The sequence below is a fragment of the Arvicanthis niloticus genome, chromosome 15 (genome assembly GCF_011762505.2).
Source record: "Arvicanthis niloticus isolate mArvNil1 chromosome 15, mArvNil1.pat.X, whole genome shotgun sequence".
Taxonomy (NCBI): domain Eukaryota; kingdom Metazoa; phylum Chordata; class Mammalia; order Rodentia; family Muridae; genus Arvicanthis; species Arvicanthis niloticus.
Window position 1 is genome coordinate 8520420 of NC_047672.1, and position 23367 is coordinate 8543786.

At 39.1% G+C, this 23367-nt stretch overlaps 1 protein-coding gene across 7 annotated transcripts in view; it reads right to left on the minus strand.

Moving 5' to 3' along the window:
• Itprid1 (ITPR interacting domain containing 1) overlaps nt 1–23367 on the minus strand; it is a 124523-nt gene that overhangs the window by 81547 nt on the left and 19609 nt on the right. For 5 of the 7 annotated variants that reach the window (XM_076913305.1, XM_076913304.1, XM_076913301.1 and 2 more), the window contains exons 2-4: nt 11985–12168; nt 10315–10363; nt 9998–10041 (exon numbers count right to left, since the gene is read on the minus strand). In XM_076913305.1, the coding sequence (XP_076769420.1) occupies nt 9998–10041; nt 10315–10363; nt 11985–12141 (250 nt within the window). In that variant the 5' untranslated portion in view covers nt 12142–12168. The remainder of the gene's footprint in view (nt 1–9997; nt 10042–10314; nt 10364–11984; nt 12169–23367) is intronic. The other 2 variants (XM_076913302.1, XM_076913306.1) reach the window with 2 other exon arrangements.

Consider the following 23367-nt stretch of genomic DNA (forward strand, 5'->3'; position numbering starts at 1 on the left):
TAACATGACAATAACACCTGCAAAAGGAAATATTCAGATCATGGGCAAATTTATCATAATGTCCACCAGACTTCTCACTCCCTGATGTCCTCTTATAGCGTGTGACATGTATGAACATGGGTGTTGCCACCTGTACTGTGAAAAAAATAAAGCTTGCCTCTCCCCCAAAGAAAGAACAGAGGAAGGTTTAAATGGAAAATCCTGACAGAAGGAAGCATAAGGAAGACCATTGCATGCGATGAAAAGCTTTTTAGTCCAGAGCCAGAATTACTAATGTCTAGGTAGTGAGTCACTGAATGGCTTTCAAGGTTCCTAGGAACTTGACTGTGGATTTCAAGTTTGGAGAGTAAAACTAAGAAGGCTCACATGTTACTGTTATTTTTTCCTATTGCTGTTGTAAGACAGGGTCTCCCTATGGACTCTAAGCTGGACTTGCAGTCAAACTCTTCCTATCTCAGGCTTTCCAGGGCTGGGAGTTCAGGTGCATAGCACCATACTTTAAAGGGGGTTTTAAAGATTCAGCTATCCTGCTATGCCATCTAGAAAAATAAAAATTGGAAGTATATAAATATTATGTGGATAAGTAGATGATTTTGCTTCTTTGTTTCTTTGTTTATAAGTTTGTTTGACACAGGGTTTCACTATGTAGCTCTGGGTGTCCTGGAACTTACTATGTAGACACGGATAGCCTTAAACTCACAGAAACCCATCCATCCCTTCCCCTACCCTGCCAGGATCTAGGATTAAAGGTATGTGCCACCATCCACAGCTTAAATAGAGGATTTTAAGCAAGCCGAACATATACAATTACACTTTAAAGAGATGGTAAGAGTAAAATGCACAGAATGTGTATCAAAGCAAGTGGGGCCCTCACAGGAATAAAATAAGTTGAGAGACATAATCCATTTGAAAGAATGTAGCCCAGCCTGGAGCTCTTATACAACACTCCCAATCTAATCCTTTGGCAGACCTGACTAATCAATTACATCAGTGTTTCACTGAGCCTAGATAGGCTTTCTAAATCTCCATGTGACAGATTTTCACATGATGTGAAGGACATTTGTCATAATGTTAACAAGTAGCTATTTAAGGAGACATTAATTTAAGGTAGAAATCAATAACTTGACTAAAATCATTGCTTCCTCACAGGATACTCTAGGGAATGTGATACTGCATTTAGACACCAGGATAAGCCAGAGTTCAAAAGCGAGGTCTACTCAGTACTGACCCCTCACCTGCATAGGCACTATTCATCCACAGTGGCACACTTGCTCACTGAAATCAATGCAGTCTCAGAGGATCTCAAGATTACGAAGTCGCAGACAATTGAGTGAAGTTGTCACATGAAAGAAATCTGATTTACCACCTTATTAATCACGTCATAAAAGCAAGCTCGGTGCAAATTGTAGGCAATTACATGAAGACGATGTCATGATAAATTAAGTAGCAAGTCAAATGGAAGGTAAAATAAATTCTGTTTATCATTTTCAGCAAACTTCCCTCTTTCCTTTCCTCTCTCTATCAGAACAGCCTCTATTATGTCTTTGTAATCTATAGAGTGAGCACCAATTGGGCTAGCTCATAGAGAGAATTCGGATTTTTTTGGATTTGTTTTGTTGTTGTTGTTTGTTTGTTGTTCTTCTGTACAGTTCCCCCCATGGAAGAACTCTGTGGTTCTGGGAAATTTGACTACAAGCTTTGCCATGTGGCTGCTCTTGAGTTGCTTTGACCTTTTCTACTTATCTGTTGTGGGTGCCCTAGAAAATGTGAATGAATGTGTATGTCCAGGCAGGGGTCTGGCACTGTGGCCACAGTGACTTGCTCAAACTGTGAGAAACTGATCCATTTTCTGATATTGATAAGAAGAATTAATTTAACCTTGTTACATTAAAAAAAAAAAAAATTCAGTCACCATGAAAATTCTAGTTACTGGACTCTGAATCCTCCTAGAATGCCCTAGAATTCTTCATGAGATTTCAGTGGCTACACAGACCTAGCAGACACAAACAACAGAACACATCCCTCTTGCGTGACACTGTAGTGAGGATCAAGCTGGTTGCCAGGACACAAAGGGTGGCATCCAGGGGTGAAAAAAAAAACAAGTTCCTGAAAGTTAGCACATGTTCTGTGAAATGTGATGGGGGCTAAGCTTGCTCACAGTGGGGTTTCCAGATACAGGAGGAAACCTTACACCTTCAGCACCAGCTAGGGGAAGAGCTTTCTGGTCATGCAACCATATCCTGTGAGGTGTCATCACCAGTTAGGAGACAGTTGCTCTCTTACCTCAAGTTCATCATCATGGCTACACACTCGAAGCTACTGAGTGCTTTTCTAGACTCCTGATACTTTTCTCAATAGTTCTGGAAATGACACAACGATCTGGCTCAACCAATGTATTTAGACACACGGCCCTCTGTGCTGCCAAGCTGAAAGTCTGAGGAAAATTTTGCATAGGGCACCTGATAAGACTTTCTAAAGTAAGCCAGACTTTTTTTTTTAAAAACGTTAAAATTTTTTATAATTATCAGGCTCACTGGATGATTTACAGTCCACATTCCCCGCCTCCCTCAGTCCCGGGAGACCAATTTCTGTTTTCATAGTGCTTCTATGAAGATGTCTTGAATCTGCAGAAGCAGCAACTGGCCTTCCAGTATTTGGGCACACTTGTAGAGAGTCTTGCATAGAGCGATGTGAAACTAACTATTCCTTGTTTTTTTTTTTTTTGTTGTTTCTGATTTGTAAGATAAGCTTCCTGGATGCCAAAGTCAGGCTTGTCAAGGTCAAGGCTTCTCTGGCCTGGTACCAAGAAGAGCCTGAAGGAGAGGCACAAGCTGGTGGCTCATGGTGTGCCAGTTCTCACAGGGATTGGAACTCCAAGACTTTCCTTAAAACTTGGAAGTGGCTTGCAGTGCTAGCCCAGGTGTTTTTAGGGTAGCAATCTGTTGATGGCAGCCTACACTCCAAATTTCTAGTCTCTATGCTGCCTGCTTCATTAGTGATTATCTGCCCGTCTTCTTGAAGTATTTGCTACCTCGAATGAGAACAAGAGTCTGAAGCATGGGGAACACCACGACAAGAAGAAAACCTTCCCCTATTACCCTAGATGTCCTAACACTTATGCAGGCATCAGGCTTAAGGTTGTATAAGCAATAGGTGAACATGCCTGCATCTATGATGCTATGTTGTACCCTGCTAGCTGGGCAGCTTCAATGCTGCACTCCATCTTGTTTGGCTTCCATGCTTTCGCTACCATTTCCCCCTCCAGGACACCTCTTCTGATTTTTAATACTGGGTGAAAGCATTTGGAGAAGGTGAAACAAAGGTCAGCAAATTCCTGCTAGCCACAGTTCCAATTAAAATGAGAACAAAAGTGTCTGCTCTGTTGATTTCATTCTCTTCCGTGGTTAAAATTCCAATTCTGCTTCCTTCTAGATGTAATCTCTAGCCATCCGCCCTACTGTTAGGTGGACTTGTGCCATCTGAAGCAGCAGATACCGCACTTAACCCTGCACAATGTATTACTGAAGAAGATGCAGTCAGATCTGCAGAAGGCACTAATTAGCACCTTTGTTGGCTTAGAAAGCATTTTTTATTTTGGTTTTCCTAAGCATTTCTGACTGATTCATGGAAGACATTTGGTTCTTTGGAATATCGTCCAATAGACTAATCAAATTACAGTTCTGCGATGCTCTAAAATAATAGCATTCTGTAGCTTTCTGCAAATTTAACTCTTGCCTGACCAGGACACTTTGTAGTGTGTTCACTTGGTATGGAAAATTATTAACCCATACTCTTATCCCAAATAGACTCTTACATATTGGCTAACACTGGCATTCAAAATATTAAAGCAATTTAGAATCATTTCCTCATTCCGTTGCCCATTCCAGACTTGACACTAGTAAGATCCCTTGACATCATAAGCTTGTAATAGCTTCTGCTCGAGGTGTAGCAGCCACCCTCATAGCCAGGGACATCTGTTTCCTGCTTGTAGTAAAGTCATAGGCCATTCCAGGAGAGATGCCCATCAAAAGTTGTCCAGGACTCTCTCTCTTCTAAGCATTGACATTCAAATCTTGTGAATCTCAGACCTCAGTTACAATTATCCATTTGAAAGGAGAACTCAGATGACACTCCTATGCTAAGCCCATCCTGAGACTGTGTGTCATTCTTACTTTCCGGAATTTCAGAAATCTTCAGAAATCTATCATCTGAGTTCATCTTATTTAAAACAAAAGTTTCTGTCTCCCTCATTGCACAAAACATTTCTTCAAAATGATCTCCTTCCATATGTGTTCCTGCATACATTTAGCTTTCTCTTATCTCCTTGTCTTATTTAAACTCATTACTTTCATCACATTGAATGTTCTTGCTTTGTCTCATTGTTTTCTCAATTTTTCATTGACTAAATGTTTTCAGAGAAAAACTCCTAACCTGATAGCATCATCCTGGTGTTTTACTTAGACCCTTTTTTGACTACTTTGGGGCCACTGGATTTAGAGATGGTCTGTACACTGGTTAGGGTTTCTATTTTGTCTAACAATTAGAAGCAATACCAGCCAAGGGCTACCTGGTAGGACCCAGGATGGATCTAACTTCTTCTTCTCCTTTTTTTTTTTTTTTTTTTTTTTTCAGAAAAAGTACATCTCCATGCAGAAGACAAGAGGGACCTCTCAGAAGATATGAAATTTGGTAAGGCTTCAGAGAATGGCAAGAGGCCATCTGAATAAAATATCAACATAGGAAACATTAGATGAAGAAAGATTAAGATTGAGAAACAGGAGAAGCTGAGACTCCAGGATCTCATCATAAGGCTAGCCTATGTTATGCTTAAATTGCCATGATCTAGAAAGAGTGGAATTCTTGACAGTAAGAGACTCCACATGTCTGTACCTTTCCAGAGCAGGATGTTTTCAGCTTCCACTCATAAATCATCTCATATGGTGAGGTGGCTTCAAGAAGAATAGCCCCCATAGTCTCACATATTTAAATGCTTAGTCAGCAGGGAATACTATTTGAAAGGATTATAGGGATAAGATAGTGTGTCTTAGTTGAAAGAAGTGTGTCACTGGGGGGGGGGGGGGAGTCAAGCTTTGAAACTTCAAAAGCCTCTCTCTCTCTCTCTCTCTCTCTCTCTCTCTCTCTCTGTGCGCGCGCGCGCGCGTGTGTGTGCGTGTGTGTGTGTGCGTGTGTCTTGCTCTCTCTCTCTTTCTCTCTCACTTTCTGCAGATCAGAATGTAGAACTTTTAGCTACTTCTCTACCATGATGCCTACCTGTCTGCTACCATGTTCCCACCATGGTGATAATGGACTGGCCACTGAAACTCTGTGCAAGTCTTGATTAAATGTTCTCTTTTCTGAGAGTTGCCTTGGTCATAATGTCTGTTCACAACAATAGAACAATTACTAAGACAGCTCAGTATATAAAATAGGTATATAGCCAAACATTTATCCATAATAAATAATAAGGAAGTTTATTTTAAAATATTTTTCCATATACATAATGTAATTTTATCATTTTAAAAGTGAAATGCCAGGTGGTGATGGTATAAGCCTTTAATCCCAGCACTCAGGAGGTAGAAGCAGGCAGATCTCTGTGAGTTTGAGGCCAATGTGATCTACAGAAATAGTTCCAGGACAGCCTGGGCTAAACAAAGAACCCTATGTTGAAAAATTAAAATTAAATACAATTTACATACTAATGAGATTGATGGGTTTGTTTAATTTTATGTATAGAACTAATTTTTTTTCAGAATATTTCCTACAGTGTGGAATTACAGAGCATTCAATGCTTTTTGGAGCTGAATGACATACTGATTTAATAATCATTGATGCTGTGACTATTTCTTGCATAAATACATAGTACAAAATGACAGAAACATGTTTAGGGACATTTCAGAAATTGTTAGAAATTCTGTGGTGTTTTCAAGCCAAAATTCACTGAATGATTTTTATGAAACTCAAGTTAGCAAGTCAAACATCAATTTTTAAGATAAAATGTTCTGACAAAACTCATCTAAAGGTACACTATCTGACACTGACACTCTAAGGAATGATAGGAGGAAAATATTGAAAGTTTTGCATTCTATAATTAAATCCTTATGCTTCTAGAAGAACAGAAAACTTTCTACAAACAGTGATTCACTGCCATTCATGATGTACCATGGTCCCACACCACTCCACGGTGTCCCAGGCAATATTCACTGGCATTTCATAGTAGGCTTGATGCATTCTGAGAACCAAGGTGAAGTCACATGACAAAATCTAGTTTACTGCTGCCATTTCATGTTAGATTTGAAAATATGTTTTGGCCATTATATATTCAGAAACCTTTACTGTTGTCAAATTTTTGGTGACATCCATAGCTGTGTGACCCCATGTGGAGTCACAGCTACAGTTCAAGAAGCAGGGAACAACATCCTTTATTCTAAATACTTTCTCTTCATGGTCTTTAAGATGCTTCAACTGGATTTACTCTGACCATTTCTTTTAATACAGAGCATCAAGTTTATAATTGGTTTTCTAAATTCTTATGACTTATCATATCAATTCAGGAAATAAACAAATTATTTCTCGGTTGACTTGTCTAAGGATTGGCACATGCCTGCAATTATAGGGTTCTGGAGGGAGAAGAATAAAGATTAAGAGTTCAAGTCCAGCTTAAGCAACATAAAAATTCCCGTCTTAAAAGAATCTGATCTGGTATGGAACAGAGTTTTATGCTGCTTGTTTAGCACCCACAAGACCACGTGTTCAGTTTCTAGTGCTGAAAAAGTAGAAAAATCAGAGTATTGAAGAAGATAAATGAATTAACTGTCCACCAAGTAATAACTGTCATTAACTATATCTGTTCTAGAAACTGCTTTTCTAACGCAGGAATTTGTTCTGTTTTTTTCAATCACAATGATGCACCAATGTGTCTATCATGTCAATAGTGTTAATCTACATGTTGAAGCATTCCATCATCCTGAGTGTCTGATCCTTACATTATTATAATGACTACATACTTTTTTAGTCAGGTAGTAGTGTCATTCAATCTGTCCTCAGGAGTTGGCAAGGCATTTGCAACAAACTCATTTCAATATGGAATCTGAGCCAAAGAGTAAGTTGGTCTGAGAAGGTGGACCTTATGGACGTGGTCTTTGGCACTATGTCCTCAAAGAGGCTTTGAGTGTTATGGGTAGATCCGTGGTGCTCCACCAAACCCATATGGTCAAACTGGTAGTAAGAGACCAATAAGAGAACATTGTCTGGATTAGGCACTTTTTAGTTTTTAGTTGCTTATAAGTCACCATCTACTATTAGGCAATATTCTGGGGTGACCTAAAGGAGTCCAGAGAGATTTTCACTGCAATGCCTTAATATTTGTTATAAAACATGGCTGAAGGTGAGACAGCATTATTCATAATGTCTGTGTTAGTTGGCAAATAAGTGGGAAGGGCAACTGCAAGTCTTCTGCAATTATTAAAATTAACATGGAAACAAGGGACAAGGAAAAGTATCCAGTACACTTAGAAGGAGAGGTTTCTGTCTGTGTTAAGCCACTGTCTCTGGGGTAAGTAGGAAAACGATACAACGCCACCTTATATCCTCTCCGGATTTTATGAGTTTTAACCTTATCATTTCTCAGCAGTAACTCCTTTTCTTCCCTCAGTTCAACTTATTCCCACTGTGGATCTGGAATTCCGTAAGCTCTGTGCATCTTTTATGCACATATAGTCTCACGGAAGTCTGCAAGTCCAGCTTCCTGCCTGCTTGTAACTCTGTGACCAAAAGTCATGGCACTTGACGTTCAAATTCTTTGGTGGCAACAGAAGAATGAGAACCAGCCATGTTCCCACATGGGTTACTGAGTTCAAACTATGACCAATGAGAAAGGCCTTGGAGGACACAAGCTCAGGTAGCTTGTAGAAGCTATTGTTAAAAGCCTTGCTGAAGACTAAGGAGCTGCCAAGTAGAAGCTCTGCCTTCTGACCTCGGAGCCACACAGAGATCCTGCTTCAATTCTAGCTGTGCCTTTGTAGTTCACCAACTTGGCTCTGATGAAGCCAGACTGTGAGTTGTATTTTCCAGGAAGTGCAGTGTTTAATACAGTGTAACCAAAGGAAGGAGGAGTGCTGGCCTCCATGTATATGATATAGGCAAGAGTCAAAAACAGGTCTATTCAAGAAAATATACCTATGTTTTTGTCTCTTCCTTGAATCTGAGTTAATATGAGTAGAAAGGCCATCATATTCAATTTATTAGAAACAAATATTAAGAAAATTTGACATTATAGAGGCCTTATGTTAAAAATAAAGCAATTTAAATGCAATGTGGTTAAACTGCCTTCTAGAACCTCATGTTTCTATTCATAGATTAATGTTATCCTTATCTATCATCAGAGAAGTGTCTCATTATAGCCTACAGGAGTTAAAGCAGAAACATATAACTAGTAAGTGTAGAAAGTAAAGAACAGTTGAGAACTTATCCAAAATGGGACATAAATAATGCCCTCTTTCTTCTTTTTCCTCTCTCCTCCCCCACCCCTTGATGGTCAAGGTCTTATTTAAGAAGGAGAATGGGAGAAAGAAAGGGCCAGAGTATGACAAGGTATGTAGCAAAAGGACTTTTCTTGGAATGCTAGGGCATTACATTCAATGAACCCACTGCAGGTACAGAAACTTGCACAGGAGTGGGCGTGTCTATACTTTATCACAGAAGAGGAAAGGTTTCATGAGGCCCATCTCTCCCTGAGTTTTGACAGTTAATGATGAGTATGGAAGGCTATCACTTTCTTTAGTCGTGTAGCCAGTGGTTTGTTGGATATAATCCAAGAAATAACTTTTCACCCATGTTCACATGAACAACCCTAATTAAACTCAGTAGAACATGCACATAACATAAAAATAGGAAGGGCTTCCTGGGAAGAAGGGGAAGATGGCAAAAGGAGAGACTTAAGATGACAAGAGGTAATGAGTGATGAGTAAAATTCATTATGAATATGATGACACTCTAAAAGAATAAAAAAAAATTTAAATGTAGAGTAACTGACTGTAAGAGGGAATTTTAATGAAATTTTCAGTTTAAACTTTTAAAATGTTAAAAGTTTTAAAAAGCAAAATGCCCCAATTTAAATCAACTGTCAAGCAATGGTCAATCTTAACTGAAGAAGATGATAAAGGATATAAAATAGTTAAGAACAGCAAGGTAAGTTATGATAATATTAATAATTGTCTCTGTAATCACTATATGCCTAGCTTATGTCATATTTAGACATACTCTTTAGGCATTTAATCAATCCTAGAACATTATTTTAACACATGATCAAGGTGTCTTGGAGTTGATGCCAGTTTTCACTTTTACTCACAAGATTTCATCCGATCCATCTGAGAGGTATTTATAAAATAAGCACATTTTATAACGGAAGACTCTCAGATCCCGTGAAGTTTGGCATTTTCATTTAATAAAGATGGAATCCATGAGATCTGTACTCGTTATTTTAATAATGTTGTTATCAAACCCCAGGGAGGCAGTATGATACATTTTCTGTCTCAGAAATGTTTGTGCTCTTTGTTTTAGGATTTAGTCATTTGCTCATCTCTAGAATAAACATATCATTAGAGGAAAGAAAGAAATGTTATGCTCGATACTAAAAATAAAGAAGAAGGAAAAGAGAAAAATAGGGTTAGAAATAAAACTATAATGTATAATAATAACTAAACAATTTTGTTTATATAATTATGTTTTTATAAATGTCTACATAGGCCCAGAGAGTTTCCTGCTACAGTCTGACTATTTGATGGTAGCAAAAATCCTGGCTTCAGCCCATCACCCGCTGCTGGGAACATGGCTGCACATTCTGAGTCCCAGTCTTATAAAAACCAAGAGAGAAGATGGACTTGCTTCCGAGAGCCTCTTCTGAGTCTCCCATGAAGAAGTTCTATTAGCATGGGTGCTTTTCACATATGCATCTACTCAGCTCCACAAAGCACAGCTTCGATGGGTTTTCTTGCCTTACCAGAATGGTCGATGGCTCGCTGGAAGTTGTCGTTTACAGAGACACTACGAAAGAAGCAAAGCACTGTGAGCCCAGCAATGTGTGTAAAGAGATTATTAGCAAGTTGCTTTTGTAATTAAACTGATGAACAACAAAAAAAAAATCAGGCAGTTATTCCAAATAACATTCCACCTTTGCACTTTTATGTTGACATCCAGCTTTTGAAGTAATGTAGCAAACCTCAAGTACTCGGTTAACATGAAAACCCATACTTCTCCTACCCTGGAAACCCATGGCTGAGAGCATGCAAAAATAAGATAAAATAAAGCACCACTTACAAGAATCCAGAGTCCAGCCACTGCTGGATACTTTCCTGTTTGGAATTTTCTACAAAGAAAAAGAGAGAACCAGATCTGTTAGTCAAAGCACAACCAGCTACAATGACCCACTCTATCATCTGCCACACTCCGCAGCTCTGTTTCCTACATAGTTAGTCACATGTTCATGTAAGCATATTCATTTTCCCCCTGGAGGCACAACCTCCTGTTTTCCATAATCAGCCTCTTCCAAGAATGGATGTAAACTTGCCAAACGACTATAACTTAAGAAAAAAAACACAAAAACAAAATGTAAAGGACAAGCAAAATGAATCAATGGAAGTGAGAGGTGGCGGAGTGGATATAAAATTGCCTAGCGTGAGTACAATGAATAGAAAAGTGTATGAGACTTTTGTTTCTCTCTTGCTGGCCCTAAATCACCACGGAACCTCTCCTTATTAAATCCCAACATTTTCCTAAGGCAGCTAGCCAGCAATGTTTATTTGCAAGGAGTTCTCTGCCAGGTTAGAAACCAGATTTGCATTCATTCCAGGGACAAATTGTCATAGAGTCCCAGGATTTCCAAAGGCAACCTGTGTTAAAAAGGCTCCAGCCATTTAAGGTGGATCTTTAGCACTGGCTCAGACAATAGAAAATGAAAAAGGAAAGGAGATGAGAAGAACCAGTTCTGAGAGACATTTGTTCTAGTTCTTGTTAGCTACTACCTCCTACCCTGGAGTCAGTCTGACTTTATCTATAAAATACTTAAATAGTTCTCATATAGACTATCAGGTAAAGCAAACCAGCCAGTAAACCTGGGAGATGCTGAGTGGTCTTCATTTGTGGCACCATGCATGCATAGATGGGAATGTTTTCTTCTTTTTTACTTCTTTATGTTAGTCAAATGATCACCAGTGTCTCATGCAAGACGCCCAATAAAAACTTTAAATAAAATGGTGTTCTGAAACAAGGTTCACTGGGAGCTGGGGAGATGGTGTGTGCTTCAAGTGCTTGTTATTATACTAACATAAGGAACTGCATTTGGATCCCCAGCACCCACTAAAGAGTAGGGCATGGTTGAATCAGTAGAACCCAGATCCCTTAATCTCATTGGCAGCCAGTCTAGCTCAGTTACACTGCTCCAGGTTCAATGAGATTACTTCTCTATCTCTCTCATACACATGTACACACAGAAGAGGAAGAAGAAAAAGAAAATGAAGCAGGAGAAGAAGAGGAGAAGGAGGAGGCAGAGGAAGAGAGTGGGGAGGAGGAAGACCAGAAGGTCTGTTTTGAGGGAAGAAGGAGAAGGAAGAGACAGAAGAGGAGAAATAGGAAAAGGAAGAAATGGGGAGGAGACAGAGAAGAAGGAAGAGGAGGAGGAGGAGGGAAGGAGGAGGTGGTGGGGGGGAAGGAGAAGTGTTTTGACTGGGGCCTGGATGTATCTTCAGAGTCTTGGGATTTTAGGATGAGGGTATTGGAATGGAAAGAAAGCAGTGTTTATTACTTAGCTGATCTATTTGTGCTGAAGTCATGTATGTCTATTTTATAGAATTGCCTGAAATCATGCCAGGAACACTCATTTCTTTAATATCAAGTTCAAGTCCTTAGAAGTCACTTTTTCCCAAGCAAAAGCCTCACATCCCTCATTGCCCATAGCAGAGCACTTCCTAGATCTCTAGAAGAACCCTTACCTTGCACATACATAGTGACCATTGGGTTTTCTTCCTCAGAGTCAGGAAACAGATACCCATCCAGAGGTGTCCATGCTCTCTTGGTATCTCTTAGGATATCTCTCTTGCACTTCTCCAGGCCTGCTCTGGGGGTGTCAGATCCTTGCAATTTCTCCATTATCGTGAGGGTGATTTCACAACCTTACTGAAACCACACAGGCAGACAAATCAGGCACAATGGGTTCAGAACTGAGGTTTGGCCCAATGACAGGAAGGATTCTTAGAAGCAACTGAGCCATCTAAAGTCAGATCTCACTGAGACAGTCTTCCTTACTCAAGCTGATTTTGGCAAAAGAGTTCCCTTACTTTGGTCAGACAGACCAAGTAGGTAACTTGGCATTGCCAGACACAAGGCCACATCCACACGGATGGATTCAGTGGTGTGTCCTGAGACGTGGACAGAGAACAGAGAAATTGAACTTTCACAGCATCCTAACTTTTGTCATGCTAATATGAACTTTGAGCACATAACAGGTGTTTGAAAAACATGTAAAAGTTTTAAAACATGTGAAGTTCAGGTTCAAAAGCATTTTTCTGCTAAAATTATTGTTATAAAATGTTTCAGTCAGCATTAGCTCAGTCTTTAAATTCATAGACATGGTCGAAGAGCCAGCCCATCTTCAGCAGCATTCCTAGCATCCTGGTATTAGTGCACAATCACAAGTCACGTGACACAAGCTGTCATTTGCAAACTGTGTCTGAGAAGGGCAAACCATTCTGACTGGCTGCAAATATCTGATTTTTTCTCTTAAGTTCAGGTGTGCACCCCAGATGTAATTGTCAGTAATCTTGCCCTTACATGCTTCATACATTTAAATGGTGCCATTCGTGTAAATTTAGAACTGATACTTACAGTAACTATTAATTTTACATTCTAAATGCAAAAGACAAAAAGTTTCAAACAGTTTAATGTAAGGCCCAAAAGGTTCACATTTTATTCAAGAATGTTAACTTTCAAATATCCTCTGTAGCAATTTTTTTAAAAAAAAATGATAGTAAGTCAAGGCACAAGTAATAGAGATCAAATTATATTTCATACTTGATGGAGTTGTTTACTAAAATTTATAACACTAGAAAATGTAATGCCTATGATCTGCATTTAAAATGTAGCTATTTAATTTTGCACAGGTTTTTGACACTTTCAGAGTTAAGGAAAAGGTTGCCTTGAATCTTGTGGGTGTGAGTGAAAATCAGAAGACAGCTTTGACGAGGCAAAATTTCACAAGAAGCAAAATTCCAAAACTGTGCTCAAGGATATCCTGAGACATGACACTTGTTAGAGAATCCAAAAACTTTACCAACAGAATAGTACTTCACAGAGCGACAGGGTTTCTTTTCTTGGTCTCACTGGAGGTTTTTCTCAGAGAAGCAGGAGTCCCCAAGCAGCTGACTATGCTGTGAGCTGGAATGTCACATGCCAACCAAGCCAGTGCTTTTTGAAAATCACTGGAAGAATTGTTTCATTTTAAATAGAAATATCATTTTAGTTTTATGTCCCAAACTTCTACTCTATAACAGTAAATTCTACCTCAGCCTCCAGTTTTACTCAACCATTGAAGATTGGTCCTCTATTAGATTGGCTGTACTTACTACAGATTATAAAAACGTATGTCCCAAAAGTGGAAATTTTACCAGAGGCAGGGATCAGAGATCATTAGTACAGGAAGTCTCTTGTTCACTTTGCCTTAGTGGGTACCTCCAGTTAGTATAGAGATATGCTTCTGGAGAGAAGCCCCTGCTGCTTAAATGGCCATCTCTGACATCTATTCACTGGACCCTCAATGTGCCTCTTTAGAAAAGGGCATAAACTAATTAAATGATAGCCTTGAATTGTCCCATGGTAGCCAAGCAGAAGTTGTGCGTCACTAGCTCTGCTGCCTCCTTTAGGAAACGTCTTTGTTCCCAGGATCATTTGAAACCCAATGCTGTCCAGTTTCACTTGACCCTAGGAGAAAGCTTACATCTGGATTATATTGTCACCAAAACCTGAAACATTAACTTCTTTCTTTTCCACATCCTTCTATTTTGATATCCAGGTATATATAAAAAGACCACTAATATGGATAGTTGTTGGTTTCATGTTTAATTTTAAAGATGCAAAGCTATATGTACCAAACACACACACACACACACACACACACACACACACACACACACACACACACACACACACACAGCATTACCAAATTCTCAGAATGGTTCCATACAACTATTCTGTTTTGAGTTTTCTTTAGTGTGAGCAACATCAACCCAAGTCTCCCTAACTCTTAATTCCATTGCAGAATCAGGAAATGTAAGACTCCAACACAGTGGCAATCCTAACAGTGCCAAGATTGTGGTATTGAACATCAGGCTCCAGCACAGCACATGGAAACTCCATGTAGTTCGGAGGCACTTCTGTTTGCGGCTAATTGGCTTGTTCATCATGGCGTTCTCAGCCTGCAATCTTTTTTTTTTTTTTAACATCTTTATTTATTTACTTATCTATCCATCATTCATTTACACTCCAGATTTTATTTCCCTCCTGGTCCCCCCTTCCACATCCCATACATCCTCCCAGCACCCCGTGTCTCCATGAGGATGTCCTCACCACCCACCCCACCAGACCTCGAAACTCCCTGGGGCCTCCAGTCTTTTGTTAATTTGTTTAATTTTTCTTTTGAATTATTTCTTTATTTTCCACATAGGTACGAGCCATGTATAAGCTACCAACTTCAGAGGTCTACTCTTTGCTTCCACCATCTGAGGTCTGAGGATTAATTTAGGTCACCAGGTTTGGTACCAGGTTGTCTTTACCCACTGAGCCACCCGTTTCAGCCAACTCCATTCTTGGTTCTTTTGTGGTTAAATAGCAAATCTGACAGGTCAGATGATCTGACTCTCACCTTAGCTCTGTTGCACTCTGAACTACGAAGGAGTTCTCAAACTTATTTCATACTGTATTCCATGACTCTTGGAATAGTTGTGGAAAAACTAGTTCATATGGAAGAATTAATGGAAAGTCTATTCAGAACAACCACTGATTATATTTTCCAGCTCCTCTTTTCCGTTTTTTTTTTTTTTTTTTTTTTTTTTCCTAATCATTATCCTGTCAGGAACTGCCACGTGAAAGAAAGAAATCACCATTTTTTTTTTAGTCTTGGTACCATGGTGCTTAATTTTAGGTCAATTTGATACAAGCTCGAGTCATTTGGAAAGTAGAAACCTCAACTGAGAAAAAGTTCCTATCAAATTGACCTATGGAAAAGCCTGCAAGACATTTTTTTTTAAATTAGTGATTGATGTGGAAAGACCCAGCCCATTATGTATGGTGCTGTCCCTGGGCTGGTGGTCCTGGGTTCTATAAGAATGGAGGCTGAAATCAAGGAGGGAGGGAGAGAGGGACCTGGGAGGGAAAGTGGATGGGGACAGGGAGAAGAGGGAAACATGATCTGGTATTGGGTGGGGGAAAAGGACTGAAGCCCTGAGGGCAAGCAGAAAGAATGGAAATAGGCAACTTTGGGAGGTAGGAGGCTGAAGGGACCCTCCCAGAATGTACCAGAGATGTGGGAGTTTAAAGGATGTCAGAACTCAAAGGGAGGGACCTTAGATGAAATGCCCTACAGTGGGGAGAGGGAACTTGTAGAGCCCACCTCCAGTAGAAAAATGGGACATTAAGTAAGTCAAAACTCTGGCCCATAATTGTTCCTGTCTGAAAGAAATGCAGGGATGGAAATGGAGAGAAGCCTGAAAAAAAGAAGGTCCAGTGACAGGCCCAACATGGGATCCACCTCAAGGGGAGACCCCAAGGCCTGACACTATTACTGAGACTACGGGGAGCTTACAAAAGCAACCTGTCATGACTGCCCTCTGAAAGACCCAACAAGGAGCTGAAAGAGTCAGATGCAGATATTTGCACCCAACCAATGGACAGAAGCTGCTGACCCCTGTGGTTGAATGAGGGAAAGGCTGGAAGAAGCTGAGGAGGAGGGCCACCCTGTAGGAGGACCAGCAGTTTCAATTAACCTGGATCCCCTAAATATCTCAAACACTGGAACACCAACCAGGCATCATACACCAGCTGATATGAGGCCTCCAACACATATATAGCAGAGAACTGCCAGGTGTGAGTTCAGACAGAGAAGACGCACCTAACCCTCAAGAGACTGGAGGCCCCAGGGAGTTTCGAGGTCTGGTGGGGTGGGTGGTGAGGACATCCTCATGGAGATACAGGGTGCTGGGAGGATGTATGGGATGTGGAAGGGGGGACCTGGAGTGTAAATAAATGAATGGATGGATAAATAAATAAATAAATAAATAAATAAGTAGATTAAAAAAAAAAAAAGAACACAGGCTGAGAAAGCCATGATGAACAAGCCAATAAGCAGCACCCCCTATGGCCTCTATATCAACCTCTGTCTCCAGGTTCCTGCTGTATTTAAGTTCCTGTTCTGCTTTCTTATCATGGTGGACCATGATATGAAAGTTGAAGCAAAGTAAATCCTTTCCTCTCCAAGCTGCTTTTGGTTATGTTGCTTTATTACGGCAATAGAAACCCTAACTAAGACAATTTCCATTCCTGTGATAAAATATCAAGTTAGGGGGAAAAGAGCCTTTATTTTATTTTACATTTCTAGTATCTAGTCCATCACTGAGGGGAAGTTTATATAAAAACTTGATCCATAGACAAGATTAGGGAGAAACAAATGGATAGATGCTGCTTGTTTGCATCCAGCTTTCTTCTGTCCTTTATAGTTCAGGACCTACTGACTAGGGAAATTGCTACCCAGAATGAGATGACTCATTTTATATAATTAAAAATAGAGAGATTCACTTTGAATGAACAGTACATGGTCACAGACCAGGATGATAAAGACAAATACTCAAATGAGGCTCTTTTCCCAGGTGTTATACGATTTTTTTAAAGTTGATATTTAAGACTAACCATTATATTAACCAATACAAGAGTTTTTTGTTCTTTGGGTTTTTTTTTTTATTTTTTTTTTCTGGTAGAGAACAGATTTGACACTCTTAGTTTGTAGATAACCCATGTTGTCTTGGAATAACTCAGTAGGATAGCAGAAAACTGTGGAAGTGTGAAAATACAGTATTTCTCCAACTGTGGGGATGTAGTCTCTGAGGCATGCAGGAAACTTTTAGCAGGGTCTTGCAGTTTCTTCCACATGTACTTACTTGATCTCATGGGTACAGGCTTCAGTTTCTAGCACTGGTCACCGCTTTTGAATGTTTTGAATGGTCAAGAAGGTAACCTTATAAAGGAAGAACAACCCTGACAGGTCTACAGAGACCCTGACAGGTCTACAGAGATCTCTTCAACCACCTCCTTGAGTCTCATCTCACCCTGGTTATCAGAGATGTTCCGCAGCCCTTCATAAGATTTATAATGTCATCCATCCTTGCCTTCCTCTCCTCTACCCTTTTTATACACTGACTCCCCCAGCAGTGATTCTTAGGAAATGGTTCTTTTAGGCTACTATTCTGGTAAGATCTGCCTATTTCCAGCTCTGGCATTGCTCACAAATGTCTATAAAAACTTCTAGGCTCATATTCTCTAAAAGATTATTATTAATGCCTTCAAGATTACTCATTTCACTACCAAAAATAAGACTCCAACCCTGAGAAGGTGACACATTAAGAGAAGTAGAGAATGGGCATCACCTCACTGTGTCTTTGGGTCACATTCCTGTAAGTGGCATTGCTTATCTGGCCCAATCATCTATCCTTCTTAGACTCTTCTAATCCCCTGGACTCAAACCCTGCCATCCACTGTCCCCTTCATCCCCACCTCATCACTGAATACCCCTTTATATCCAGTATCTAACTGAAACACAGGTATGTTTTCCTTTGTCAACCTCTCAAGCCAGAACCTTCTGTTCCCTATATTATACAATTTGAACTATATATTTGGGGATGCTATACATTTATTTTGTGTTCATCTTGCTGTTTTGTGCTCTTGCTTTCCCTGCATATGTCATCAGACTGTAGAATCATGAATATCCACTGCATTCACCTTCATACACTGCCAATAACAAAACAGCTTTCCTGTCATCTTTCTGAAACATTTCCTTATCAATGTAGATGGTCTAGAGACCCTCTAACACATGGCCCCTCACTCCATTGTGTTTTCATGCTGTTTCCACTCAATTTCTATACTCACACTTTATTCATCATTAGAAAATGGCTTCCCAAATCCCAATTCAAGCATCTGCTCTTGCTTCTATTCTATTCAAATTCCCTTGGACACCATCTTTGTTCTTTTTGGGTTTCTGGTCCTTGACTAGGTCATTCTACCCATGTTAAAGCATGCTATAATATGATTCATCTTACAATAATCCTCCACCTGCCCTCTGGAATACTTCAACCTGTTGTAGTAATTATTTAAAAAACGGCCTCCGGTCAAGCCAACAGTCTAGGCTGCAGTGTCTTTGTCTAGCTCAGCCACCATGTTGCATGGCCAGAGGCCACATGCACACCACAGCTAGAAACGGCCAGCCAGAAACACCAGCCCTGTCACCCACGAGATGCCAGTGAGGGAGATGGCTCTGCCAATCTTCCACACTGTCTCTGCAAGGCTGGGCATTGCCCAGACCATCCCACCATCCACTAGGTGAAAAAAAGAGACTCTAATACTTAAATATTAATCAAAGGCTTATATGTTTGGTAATGATCAATAACAAGATGCCCTTACAATCAGAGGTAAGGCCCAATCTAGATATACCAATTACCTTTGATTGCTACAGACAAGCAAACATCAGCCTCCATGTCCCCCTCTCTCTCATCTCCTATCTCCCCTAGCTCCTCCTCTTCCTTCTCCTCTTCCTCCTTTATTTCTCTTCTTCCTCTCTTTACTCCTCCCACCTTTGCTCCTCCTACAAACTTGGTTCTATAGACCAGTGATGATGAATACCAAACTCAACCTTCCAGATCTTGCCATCCTCTGAACTTCAGGCCAGGCTCTTCCCATTTACTTGACATTTCCACATGAATATTTGTAGATAAACTTAGTATGTTCCACACCCAATTCTTCATTGTTTTCTTGGTTCTATTCTTACCCCCAAATGTATTTTCCCCCTCTTTTAGCATTCTGTGTCATAACAACTTGTATTCCCATTAGCATAGCTGCTCCATCAAGAACTACAAGCCTGCCCTGATCCCTGAACTCCATTCATCTTTCAAATTTAATCTTAAAATAGAAAATTACCATATAGCTCAAGATATCCATTTCCACTTCTGTCAACCTGACATAAATGGAACTTGCAGTCTCTCTTGGGTCTAATAGGTGCCCCCTGTCCACACACAATCCACACCATCCGTATGTAACTGAGTAAATCATTAGTGCTTCAGTCTCTATGCTTACCATTTTAGAATCTCTAGAAAATGTAGTTATCATTTCCTCTTAATAGAAACACACTTTTAATTGGGTTTTTAAAAATTACACTTCTAGAATTTCTTCCTACTTAGTGTCAAAGCATTCTTTCTCAAGTTTGTTTCCAGTTTCCTAGATTCTAAGTTTTGGGTGTTCCGTATCTCAATCTTCAGTGTCCATTTTTTTCTTCTATCTACAACTTCTCTCTATGTGAATATGTCTGTATTTGTTTCACTGTAACCCATAACTCACTGTAAATTGCTATTTTAAGGTATTGGTTTTCTTTGGTCTGTTTTTATCCTTCAATTTAGTCACCCTGTTTTTTTTTTTTTTTTTTTTTTTTTTAACCTACCTTAATCACCCTGAGAGTTTTTTCAGGACAGATGTCTTCTTAATCTTATCATATTAGTATAAGTAACAAGCGTGTACTTACTAAAATGGTGTATATGTCAATGAATACCAGAAATAACTGAGCAATATCAAGGCAAAGCTAATTAAAATAGGAAAGGCTAGAAAAGAGGCTGCTACTACACATTTATTAAGAATGGTTTACAGTATCAAGGTGTAATGCATAATAGATACAAATTAAAAAATAGTGTGATTTTACATCCATGTGGACACAAACAATATTTTTATCATAGTAAGTACCACCTAAAACTATCTGAATACTTCTTTTTTGCTTCTCCTATTAGTCTCTCAACAGCTGATAAGCAAATGAAAGTTTTAATCCATCACCACGGAAACAAAAAGCTTGCAGTTTCCAGTTTAATTAATCAACAAATAGCTGTCAATTGGCTGTATGACACTAGACATGTAGTTTCAAGTTTTCCTGGAATGTAATTTCTATTCACATAATAGGAAGGAATTGGATGAGATGAGATAATTTTGTAATTTCATTATTCTATTTTCATCTTCCCCACAGATTATTTAATATGCGGCTAATGGTGCTCACACTTAAAATATTTTAAAATTATATCCAACAAAATTACATGAAGAGGAATAATAAGCCATTGTTCCTACTACTCATAAATCTGGAAGATGCAAAAGCTCAAACAACAAAGTCAAGCCAGGAATGCCCTGATGCTCTTTATTCTTATCCAAGTACTGAAGTTCCACAAACACTAGTAAAGATTTCCAAATGATTCATGAAAGTAGAAGCAGATCCTTGGGAAGAGCATGTTCCATCAACACTCTGCTGAGAGGAACAGGCCGTCTGTGATGACTTGTTCTGTGGGTGGTTTCCTCCCACCATGAATATGTGAAGGTACCTCACTTTTGCCATTTAGGAGCAAGCTGGATTTCACAACAAGACGTTTGTGCCCCAGCTGGAACCTAATGTCAGACTTTCTGAACTTGGAGTTAACATCTTTTTAAAATAAGCACAAGATTATTAGTTGAAAGACCACATACACCGCTTCCAGGAGACCTGCAACAGCTTCAAGATGGATGACATCAGACCTACTAGCCCATCCAGTGCCTGCACTGTGCTAGTCACTTCCAAACTTTCAAGCTTTAAAAAAATATTCCTCAGTGATTTCCTTGACCTGTCCCTTGGTTGCCCTGATGTCCTTTCCACATTAGCTTTGCCTCATCCTGCCAAGGAAGGGAAACAAGAAAAGGTGAGAGAACATCAGGGATGCTCACACAGCTTGTCTTCTACTCTTCTATGGCTGCAATCTAAGTTCCTTCAAGTGTATTAAACTCTGAAAATCGGGAACTAAGGTTCACCATTGTGTTCTCCTCTCTAATCATGTTGGCTACATGTCCTGCTACAAGCAGTTACCATCTCTTCCCTGGATCCTGTTTTATTGTTCTAAAATAGAACTTATTTTTGAGCTTTTCTCTCCTCCAATGTGTTCACAACAACTTGTACAAACCCCTACTATAGCACTGACCACACTCAAGTGAAATGGTTCACTTTGTGACTGCCTCCTCCATTATGTAAATGCATTAACTGAAGACAAAAACCATAAAGTTCCTTTTGGATCTCTGGTACTAAAGCCAGGATACAAGTGATTATAGATGATTAGCAATAACTCCTTAATGAATGAAACAGTGATTTTGCCTGACCTTGGATTCTATGTTCTTAGTAGTGCAAATTATGACTTATTCATCCTTGAAATGTCTATCATGTTAAAGATGGCATTGCATCCCAGAAGTTATTCATAAAGTACATTGTAAAAGTTAGCCATTATAAGTCAATGAGTGTAATAATGGCATTTACTAATTTAATTTGATTAAATACTTGGGTGCCTACTCTGTACAAGAAAAATTTTAAGAAGCTTAGAGTTGATTATGAGAAATTATACCAATTAACTATAGTGAGAGATGCAGGAGAGTGTGCATCCTAACAGAAGCACAGAACTGTTTCTCAAATACTATAAGAGGATCTTTTAATTTATAAATATATCAGGATTCTCAGAAATGAAACAACATGAAAGATCTGTGGGAGGGACACGTGGTAGAGTCAAACTGAAGGGTCACTTATGCACAATAATCACCAGTTAAGATGGCATCTTATTTTTAAAACTTAAGAGCATATGTTTGACACAAATATATTGATTCTTGGCCTTAAAGGTATAGAGACAAATAGAAGAAATTTCAGGACTCAGGCTTTGGAATTCTTAACAACAGAATGCATGTACTGTAAAAAGTAGCTTTGTGACAAACATATGCAATTGGGTGTTAAAAAATCAGATGCCATCTTCACTGATAACTACTGTGTATAAAGGACCCTTCAATTTGGCTCTACCACATCTCCCTTCCGTGTATCCTTCTTCTTGACTTTAAAATATGATGGTCAACCAGGAATCCCCAACCTAACACATAATCTCCCCAAAACAAATAAATAAATAAGCATGCAAGTAACATCACACTTGGTGAGAAGCTTCTAGCTGCCTCACTAAGATCCACACATTCTTTTCTAGTGCTGTGCTGGAAGCAAAATAAGAGATTAGGACAAAACAGAGTTTAGAAACAGTTACTGCCATGGGCTGATCTTGAAGGAAGAAGGGGCACTACAATGGGGAAGCATAGCCTTTTTAAAAAAGGGCACAAAAATAATAAAAGCACACATGTAAAACAATGAATATGAACGTAATTTTCACCATGTGGGAAAATTGAAGTCAATATGAGTCACAAGTTTGTCATATGCAAAATATTAAAAATTGTCTAAATGACACAGCAAATACTATGAAAGAAGTTATAAGTAAGATATTGTGTACACACACACACACACACAGTATATATATATACTATGTAAAAGACACTGTCAAGAAAAAGAAGACAAGAGATACCAAGGGAAAATATGATCAAAGATTGTCAGTGGGCAGTATTCACTGAATCCTTATAACTGAACAAGCATATTAAACAAGTGACCAACAAACCTTAAGTAAGTGGTTCTCAACCTTCCTAATGCTAAAGCATTTTAATATAGCTCCTCATGTTATATTGACCCACAACCCTAAAATTATTTAATTTCTAATTGTAACTGTAATTTTGCTACTGTTATGAGTCATAATGTAAATATATGATATGCAGAATATTTGATATGTGACCCTTCTGAAAGGGTATGTTGGCCCCCAAAGGGATCACAAACTACAGGTTGAGAACTGATGCCTTAAGTAATACTTTTTCAGGATATCAGGGAAGATACACAGATAATTAATACACCTTTGAAAAGATTTTCTACACCATATGTTGTGAGGAAAATATAGACCAGGTACCCACACACACCTATTAGAGTAGCCAAATCTAGAACACTTATCACTGAGTGTGGGCAAGGATATAGAGCATCAAGAATACTCATTCACTGCTGGTTGAAGTAAGAACTACTATAACCACTTTGGAAAACAGGTTGCTATTGTCTTACATATATGACCAGCAATTATACTCCTGTATATGGATTATTTTATTACATATAATATACATATTTCTTTACCAAGAAGAGTTGAAAACTTACACCCATACAAATACCTT